Genomic DNA, 9,832 nt, shown 5'->3' with positions numbered 1-9,832 from the left:
TAATTATTTTGATAGGAAAAATACAAATAACACTATGTTCACGAGGAATGTTAAATTATTAGTTTACAGATATTTCTTCTCTAGGAGATAAACAAACTTATACATGAGAAAATAAAGACACACATATCATTGAAATTTATGCATTCAAACAGCAGACCAAAAATAAAAAACAAACACCACCTAACACATTTATAGGTGCGATCCACTTCTCAGCTCTCACTCAGCAGAACTTATATACAGCCAAACAATTTGTGATTCGATTACATGTACTAATTCATAATACCTCAAATCACCACATGAGTCAATTAGTTTACCTTAATTATAATTAACGAACATAACATATTGCTTCATAGAAACTGGAAAAACATCATGAAAGGAACCAATAAGATATAACAAGCAAATTTATGGAATCACGGGTCTAAAAAACCAAATGCCAATCCAGTGGATATAATAATAATATAATCAAAAAGTACTCACAATTTGCTGCAAAGATGTACAGAAGACGGCTACACAGGCACAAAGAAAACCTTTGGCATTAACTTTGACATCAGTGACGGTGCAAACACCCACACCAATAACAACAACGACAACAGACATTTTCACTTTTCTTGAGTAGTGTTTATTGTTAATAATCCATTCCATGACACAGACCACAGGAATCATACTCAATTTGGAGATCTGAGATAAAAAAAAATAAACAGAGTTAATCAGCATACATAATCATTTTCTAGGGAATAGTAGAATTGGGATTAGAATGTAAAACTCGTACTTGGTAGAACCCAACAGAATTGAGCATCAGACTAAAGTTCATGCCGGCAATAGACATATTGGCCACAACAGAGAACCAGAGAAGCTCCCACATAGGAACATACTTAGATGCGGACAATCCAGTTGCATTCGACACCAAACCCACCAAAGCCGTTACAGTGAAGTGGAACCCCGTTAATGTTGTGGCTGAAAATAAAAGCAACACAATAATATTAATTAATGGTATGAAAATCATAATTGAAATTCGGTATTAAATGTTCGTTTAACTAACTTATGATAATTTGGCATTCGTCTTATGGATCCATAAAGATCTCGGATTAAAAGTTATTTAACAAGAAGATTTAACGGTATAATTGATGAGGATAGATGTATATATAAAGAAAAAATGAGATCAGATCGGGGAGAGAAGAGGAGACAGACCAAAGCTGAAAGCGTAACCGGAGGAGGACATGAGCTGCTTGTTGGCCATGATAATTCCAACGGAGCTTATGACGTTCATGGCCCACGCTCCCACATCTGACACCGCCGACGGTTTCTTCTCGCTTTCCATTGAGATCTCAATTCCAAGCTGTGATTTGAATGATGAATTTGCTTCTCTTGTTTAGATTTAGATTATATTGATGGATGGTGAGTAAATTCAGGAGTTCTGGGAATACGTCTCTGCCTACAACAAAGAGAATGTAATGAAACAAACAAAACAAGGAAAAGAGAGGAGATCCGTTGGAAGATAGGTGAGAGAAAGAGGATGGAAAGGAAAATGAAGGCACCGGCAAGGAAGGCACAGCAACCACAACTCTATCCTAAAGGCCCCCGTCGTTCTTCTCAACCTTCGCCTTCACTTTCACTTTCTATTATCTCTCTTAATCAGTCAAAATTTGTATACCTCCAGGCTCCAATCCCCGTTTTAGATTTGTTCTCTTCTTCCATGCTTTTTCCTATGTGGTTGGGTTGACACTTAAAATGTGCTTGTCCCTAATTCTAAACTGTACTCTTACTACATGGAGAAAAAAGTAATTTATTACTAAAAAAAACATTTTTTACAAATTCACATTTTTTATATTTTCTTGCTAAGAATTTTTATTACTTGATCCCTTGTGAACAATTCGATAGAAAAATTACCTGAAAATTTGGAAGGTGTGAAAACAATCAAGTAAAAACTCCTTCAGTATGCAACGATGAACGATTTTGAAGGAATTCAAGATTTCTCATTTGTCACGAGAATTTTCTTTGTTTATGTTTTGCGCGTTCAACTCACCCTTACTTACTATGTAATATCCGTTGCCTTATTTGACTTCTCAACCCACCAACTATATTTGGGCCCAAGGACTCTGTACTCCCCCTCCCCCCCCAAATATGATAAAGTATCACTGTCCAATTAATCTCAAGTTTATTTTATATATTTCCAAAATACACAATAAAAAATTATATAGTCTTTCTCGTATTTTAATATCACCATTTTCTTATCACACCTTAAAACCAACCACTATTTTTTAATAAGTGCTTAATGGACTTTGCTAAACATATATCATAGAATAGAAATACTGAGAATCAAAATTATGAGTTTTATTAAACCCCATCTTAAAAATTAGGAAGAGAGATTAAAACACTAGAAACAGAACTACAGAAGTTATTTGTAAAAAGTTATGGGAAATGTATCTCTTCCTTCTAACCAATTTTAGTATATACTTTCTTTCACATATAGTAAAATTGCAAGTTGGCTTTGTAAATTTTTCTCAACCCACTCCATCTCAATTTCTATGGGCATCCTTCTATTTGAGACTAAGCATACATCAAAAAGTAGCTCCATGCACAAACTACATTACAATATCATGAATATTATTAATGATACATGAATCTTCAAGTAAATATCACAATAATCAAAAACTTTAATCTTAATGTACACCTGTGACTCAGAAACACACTCCATGCGCACACACAGAAAGCAAACCCAACTGTGACAGGATATACTAATTCAAATAGCAAGGCAGCCAGATAGAAACCATGGTAAGAACTATCTTCTGCAACAATCTCTCCTATCTATTTCAAACGGATGTATCTCCAGTAAAATGCACCATGAGCATACACAACGAAGTGGGATGTGCTTTCCAGACCATCTACTCATAATGATGCATCCAACAAATGCGAACTCAAGGCCCATACATACTGACACCCATAACATTATACATATAGTAGGTATACAAAACAAGCATCACTCATCATATCACATTTCTTCATCTTCATTCCCTGCCTGTTCAAGGATGTCTTTGTGCACCAGGTGGTGCTGCTGGAATCGGAAAGTTAGAGCTAATCTGACCATCTGAGAAGTTCGGGGTTTCCACATACGGGCTCTAGGATATCCAATTGTAATGAGGAAAATGGAGGAAAAATATATATTAAATCACTTGAATAACAAATAGGAAGTTAAGATGTAGGATATTCTTTCTCTGTATTACACTCATCCCAACTTAGTTGGGGAACAAGAGGATATATACATGCACTTGAAATCACTTTTTGGAAAAATAAACAAAATAAGAATTAAGATGTAGGAGATTAGTTCTCGGTTACTACATCATCACAACTTCGTTTGGGGGAACAAGAGGAAATATACATGCATTTGTTCCCATAAAAAATAAATCCACGCCATTTCTATAGCACTCTAAGACACATTTAACATGTATGCTGGCATCATAATGAATTTTCCCTTTGATCTCTTCTGCTCTCCCTATTTCTCACCCTCAATTCAATAAATGGAATATTTTGCTATTTATTGGGGATATTAAAAATTAATAACAGCAGATCCTTAAAAAAACACCTTCATTTTTTATATAACTGATAATTTGCTAATGGACAAAAGATTAGTTTCAAAGCACTAGCACTTCGAATTCAGGGTATCATCATATCACATGCCTTTTGCTTTTTCTGCTAGAAACACAACCTACACAAGCTTACAGCAATGCAATAATGTTTGAAAAATTGCTTTTGGAAAACCGTTTATGGAATTATAATAAAATATTGAATTTTGAGCTTTTAAGATCCAATAATGTTTTGGGTAGGAATGGCAATTGTTGTAAACAGGCACCGTTTGAGTGAACCCTAGCACTATGACCCGTTCATTAAACATGTCAAACATATTCATGTCATAAATGTATTAACCCAAATACGTTAAATAATTCTATCATTGTTGGTGATCTTTACCACAACAAGAGTCCTCCAATTTCTATTTCTCTTGGCATTCTCTTTTCTAAACAAAAGACACCTAATTATCCATAGGATTGTAGCTAATAGTGATTAGACTACAACATACATGGGGCTAACGGAGCTCCACCTACATAATGTCTCCTATATCAATATCATTTTATCTTGATTCACAAACTTTCATTCAATGTTTACCCGTTCATCCTATAGAAGCTAATGAAGTTAAAATATTCACATTTATATTGTATATCTGAAAACAAAAAATGAAGAGAATGGCCAGAAAAGGGAAAAGAAAATGTAACTATATATGTTCTTTCTATTTCTCTTAGCATTCTCTTTTCTAAACAAAAGACACTTAATTATCCATAGGATTGTTGCCAATAGTGATTAGTCTACAACATACATGGGGCTAAAGTAGGTCCACCTACATAATGTCTCCTATGTCAATATCATTTTACCTTGATTCACAAACTTTCATTCAATATTTTACCCGTTTGTCCCATAGAAGCTAATGAAGTTAAAAAATTGATGTTTATACTGTATATCTGAAAAAAATGAACACATCAATAGTGGGAAAGAAATTACCTGTGATACAGATGTAGACTGAGATGGTTCTTCATGATTTAAAGATTTTGGCGACATATTAGGAGAACAAGCATCATAGCCAGATTCACTTCCATTCAGTTTCTGGTGTCCACTGCTTAATACGGTTTCATTCTCACTTCCATTTGTTGACTTCGCCCTCTATATTGGTGCCATTGTGTCCCCGAACAAGTTAGGCATTTAGTCAACAATCTAACGGTTGGAAATGCAGAGAATTCTGAATGAAAGAGCAAGAAACAATACCTGAAAGATTTTACCAAGAGTTTTCAATCCCTTTGCTTGTGCACGAAGATCTTCTTTTTTGGCATTGTTATCTTGAAGGACCTAAAATAAATTATTCATAATTATCACCAAAAATCTAGGCCTATTTACCATAATATAAGCTAAAAATCCATATATAACTCAAAGTTAGCAAAACTACCATTTGACAAACACGGGAAAGTGTGGCTTCAATATCAGCTACATTAAGCTTCCACAGAGAATCTGTCATCAATTTCTTGTGGGATCGTATGTATTCTTCAAGCTCTTCCTCAGTATAGTTTCCTTCAGCACTAAGCTGCTTTTTCATGTCTTCTTGCAGCTGAATCAAAGCAATGGCACCTAGCACCACCAACAATTCGAAATAATGAACAATTCATCAGCTTATATAAATTTTCCTTAAAGCAGTTAAGTTCTTTTGTTGTGACAATTTGAACAAAAAATTAACTCCAGCCCTACCCCACTGTTTTACTTACTACAAGCAACAACTTTTTACTGACACCACCCAGCAATATTTACCAACATCAGCATCCTAATACTGCATGACTAGAAGCAAAAAAGTCGGTAAAAGCTCATAGTAAACTCCCTGCACAAGCCCTCGTTTGTCTGTAAGAACTGTAATGAGTCTCCAACAAAGCAGCAATAAAAATGCCAAAAAAAAAAATTTAAAATTTAAAAAAAAAAAAAAAGGCAGATAAGACACAAAGCGAGAGAGACTCAGGGAGCTGCCCAAGAAAGTGATGAACTTGTGCTACTTCACTCCATATTGCCAATATGTGGTTTGTAACAACAATAAAGATCGAAAGGGTTACCCACAACAATGATTGCTGTCAATTGAAAGGCAGCAATATCTACTAACCTGTTGCTGCCGTTACTTGAGATTTGATATAGTGGCCTTTGTTTCTAAACCATTCGGCAATGAATGGCAACCCCAGATAAATTGCTTTCTTTCCAAGCTCTTTTGCAGCTTGTCTTGCATATATATAACCAATAGTATTCAACATGTCAACACCATAGGCTGTTGAAATCAGCGATAAAACTAGTCAGAAGAGAAAGTTTTGCCAATAAACTGAGACTAGAAGATTAAAACTGTAAATGACTCTCTTGCAAATTAGGTTAAAGTTCCCCCATAAACTTGGGAAAAATTGTCAACCGTGAAAAAATCCTAGCTTCTGTGAGCTTCGACTGAACAAATAATACTAAGTACTTCATTACATTAAATGGCAGTAATTGTTGTCAATTTACTTTTAAAAAACTGCTCCTTAATGTTTAGGCATATGACTAATCAAAGGTTGCTTTTATAAGACATAAGATTTAGCAGCAGCTACACAGTGGAAAAAATAAAATCAATCATAGAAAAAGAAACCTTTTTTATTTTTTTGACACTCATTTTTAACTATAAGTATGGATTTTTTTTTTTATTATATATAAGTGCAGATATATTACCTGCATTAGAGAGCCTTGAAACTTCGGCTTCAGCATTATTAATAAACTCATCTTTGTTACCTTGTACATATTTGTAGAGTCGATCTCTTAGTATAGCTGCAAGCTTTTCTTCCCTTTCCTTCTGAACAACCTGCAGTAGACAGATAAATTGCACTAGGCATTGAAAATAAGCAAAGATTTGCATATCTATGCCAGATTGACCACACATGAACAATGACAAAGTGATTCCAATTTATAACCATGGACACACTAGAGAATGAACTTCTACTTAGTTATGCGATCAACTTATCATGGTTCTTAGTAGATAAATAAACTCCATCAGGTCATTTAGTTTATTAGATTGAGAAATGATAGTCCAGCTGTATCTTCTAATATGCTATATAAAATTAAAATATAAAATGGTACAATCATATGATGGATCCAACTGCTTTTGTGATGCAAAACTAGTAATCTGTAAAGAAGACTCAGGTTAATTGTTCAGCCTATTGGGCAGTCACACATCTCATAAAATAAATATATAAAGTTCACCATTTTGGCTATTGTGTTCCAATTTGGTTTGGGACTTAACAGAATTACTGTTTCCAAGTTACCATCTAACAATCCTTTGTCCTAACAACAAAGCCAGTCCCAGGTGGCAAAGAAAAATTATTCAATTTTAAGGGTGTTGAGACTTTGAAAGCAGGGCATAACTGAGTCAAGAGAATAAAATGAATATAGTAAAGCCTTAAACCACATTAGATTCAGAAATAAATCAACCCAAAATCCATTTAATAAAAATAGGGAGGAACTTGCCCTCATTTTCTCCTGCAACTTTTTAGCATCAAATTGTTCCCCTTCAGTAAAAATGTCTAAAGAAGCCATTGATGCCATGGCAAGCTGTCCTATATATTCCTCAAATAGCTCACTTCCAAAAAGCATAGCAAAGATTGCTGCAGGATCAATAATTGCTTCACTGCAACGAAAATGAATCGTGTAGATAACATAAAAAAGAATATGAAATTTATCAGCATCCAGATACATATAATGTGTGAAGAATCAGAAAGCTTCTCAAACTTGAAAGTAATCTATCATAGATTAAGAAAAAGAAAACTAACGTTGAAATTCCTGACTTCCCATAAGCATCATATGCTTGCCTTTGGGCTGGATCACTCAATACCTGGTAAGCCTCTCCCAAAACCTGAATTCAGATGACAGAAACTTCGATGAATATATACTAATGAATCTTTGAACATTTTAGCTCCATTCAACCTATGCAATGACACAGTGAGAACAACACCAAAAAGATAAGAAAAAAAAAAAAAAAAAAATTAGTATTTAAATAGTATGATAAAATTCAAAATGTTCTGAATGAGACCAAACCAGTTTGTAACTTACTTTTATGCACACGATTGTCATATAACTGAATACTTAAAAGATTTGAATCCATTTCAGTGATAAATTATTTAAGAAAAGGCAGTTGGGCTTACTCCAAGTCTACCAAAAACTAAATGAACCAAGGAGCATCAAAGAAGCCATCATGAACATCTTGGTTTCCAAAGATGTATGAGTCTGGATGCACACATTGAAATGACAATAGTTCAAGAAGCCAAAAAATGCACAAATTGAAATTAAATTAGTGGTTTAAGAGGCCCTTGGCTGAAAAAAAACAGGCAGAGAGATGGACGCTTCTAGCAGCATCCAATTTTACAAAAAGAGGAAAAAGGCCTTACTAGGTTCAAATTCCCATTTGGTATTGCCAAAGATAGTGAAGATCATGAAGGAGCTGCATGAAATTTCACCAACCTCATGCAAAGGAGAACCTTGTAGCTTTTTAGATCATAAGAACTTTCATGAACTTCCATCCATGAATATCTCCTTGTAACTTTTTTTTTTTTTTTTTTTAAGTAAATATGTCAAATAACACAATAACAATGCCTAACTGATAGATATTAAGCTGACAGAGACCCCAAACTCACTCAAACTTTCAAGTGATCACTTCCTTTTTACGTTTTTATTTTCAAGTATATAGTGATTTTCATCAGAATAAGCAGAAGTGTTCTAGCATTAAGCAGCAAAGAAAGCAGTCTACCAACAACGAGTTGTTCTCGTATTGTTTATTTAAAATTAAGCTGATGCTAGTTGAAACTAGAAGATGTCCTTTATTAATCAAATAAAAAGTTCAGTATTCTAGAAGAAAAAGCCATTTCAGTGATACTTAGAAAACAAGCTACTTGCCTGAAAATTTTGTGCAGCAAGAGGATCATTTGGATTTTTATCTGGGTGTACTTTTCGCGCCTGCAACCCACAAACAAAGAAGATTTGTAAAGGTTTCTATTTTAAACACCGACAATAAAGATAATTCATAATAACATAGTGACCATGAACATGGGAAGTGATGTTGATTGTTGAAGGATATAACATCCAAGGAAGCAAAAATTCCTTTTTTTTCAGCAATTTCAAGAAAATAAACGTCTTAAATTGCTGCTGTTTTTTAAGAGAAAACATAGAGTATCTATATTACAACTAGGGGATCTGCAGACCAAAAAGTTGAGGTGGTTTTGAACCAGAAACCCTCATATATGAATGAATAAATAAATAAATAAAATATGAGATTGGCAAGATATAAAACAAGAGCAAGAAGGAATACCTTGATGTAGTAAGCTTTCTTGATCTCGGACTCTGTAGCCGTTGGGCTGACCCCTAGCACGTCGTAGTATTCCGTCTCCTTTACCATCACTGACTAGGTGAATGCTACCCAACTACCTCTGATTTATAAATCACTAAATCGATCGGGATACCAGAGTAAACCCAAAAAATGGAGATAAAACAACATATACCGTCCAAAAATTATCAGAGTTAAGAATGATAGGAATGGCGTTAATCTTCTACACGCTGACCTCTGATTCCTTCAAGTTGACTATCCGCCCTGTTTTCCGCGTTGTACTTAGGTTTCATCCTGCTTCTCTACCATTGTACTTTTACATTTTTAATTTTTTTAATAATGAAATATATAAAGGTTTGGAAAAATGTGTGTTATTTTTGGATTTTACGTATCCGTTTTTCGTATTTCTGAAAATATTAAAAATGATTGAAAATTATGGAAAATAAAAACGTATATGGCATATTTATCTAAAAATAATTAATGAAAATAAAAAAAATAAAAACATTTTGGATAAGGTTTTCTGAAAACATGATAAAAAAATAAAAAATATGAAATTTATCATCTACATAATTTATAAAACTCTTGTAAAACACAATTTATTTTGGTGCTTGTCTTAAATGTAATAATTTTTTTATTCTCCTTTATAATTTTGTGTTAAAAATCAATCATATTCCTCTTAATGGAATAAAACTAAGAAAATGTGGTTTTTAGCTTAAGCTAGGAACTTGTTTGTTTGTCTTAAATGGTTTCTCCAAAAATTTCCCTATCAAATATCATCTAATTTCCGTCATATATTAACCCGCATTGAAACACTTTATTTCTCGTTTATTCGCACATTTTGACCACAAGATGAGTATTGTAGACATCAAAACTGGCGTTCCAAAAGTTTTAGCACTAAAAAATCAATATTTATGGCCATGG

At 33.7% G+C, this 9,832-nt stretch overlaps 2 protein-coding genes across 4 annotated transcripts; both read right to left on the bottom strand.

Annotated features, from left to right (window-relative positions):
• Positions 1 to 2,019, bottom strand: LOC116125570 (UDP-rhamnose/UDP-galactose transporter 2-like). Of its 3 annotated transcripts, none has more exons than XM_031411274.1 (4): positions 1,888 to 2,019; positions 1,189 to 1,432; positions 770 to 954; positions 1 to 678 (listed from the first exon to the last, which is right to left on the bottom strand). In XM_031411274.1, the coding sequence occupies exons 2-4, from the start codon at positions 1,316 to 1,318 to the stop codon at positions 463 to 465; spliced, it is 531 nt and encodes a 176-aa protein (XP_031267134.1). In that variant the 5' UTR covers positions 1,319 to 1,432; positions 1,888 to 2,019; the 3' UTR covers positions 1 to 462. The 3 variants fall into 3 exon arrangements, with proteins under 3 accessions (XP_031267134.1, XP_031267133.1, XP_031267132.1); XM_031411273.1 differs by lacking the exon at positions 1,888 to 2,019 and adding an exon at positions 1,652 to 1,756; XM_031411272.1 differs by lacking the exon at positions 1,888 to 2,019 and having other exon boundaries at positions 1,189 to 1,644.
• A 568-nt stretch (positions 2,020 to 2,587) lies between these two features.
• Positions 2,588 to 9,140, bottom strand: LOC116125569 (chaperone protein dnaJ 10-like). The gene is made up of 10 exons (XM_031411271.1): positions 8,897 to 9,140; positions 8,485 to 8,544; positions 7,365 to 7,447; positions 7,063 to 7,222; positions 6,271 to 6,400; positions 5,684 to 5,842; positions 4,988 to 5,166; positions 4,810 to 4,890; positions 4,549 to 4,707; positions 2,588 to 3,116 (listed from the first exon to the last, which is right to left on the bottom strand). Exons 1-10 carry the CDS (start codon positions 8,981 to 8,983, stop codon positions 3,021 to 3,023), a joined length of 1,194 nt encoding a protein of 397 aa, XP_031267131.1. The 5' UTR covers positions 8,984 to 9,140; the 3' UTR covers positions 2,588 to 3,020.
• Between the last annotated feature and the right edge of the window lie 692 nt (positions 9,141 to 9,832).

Source organism: Pistacia vera, unplaced genomic scaffold (assembly GCF_008641045.1).
Source record: "Pistacia vera cultivar Batoury unplaced genomic scaffold, PisVer_v2 Contig1689, whole genome shotgun sequence".
NCBI classification, from domain to species: domain Eukaryota; kingdom Viridiplantae; phylum Streptophyta; class Magnoliopsida; order Sapindales; family Anacardiaceae; genus Pistacia; species Pistacia vera.
The sequence above is the reverse complement of the archived record's forward strand: the minus strand, read 5'-3'. Positions and strand labels throughout refer to the sequence as shown.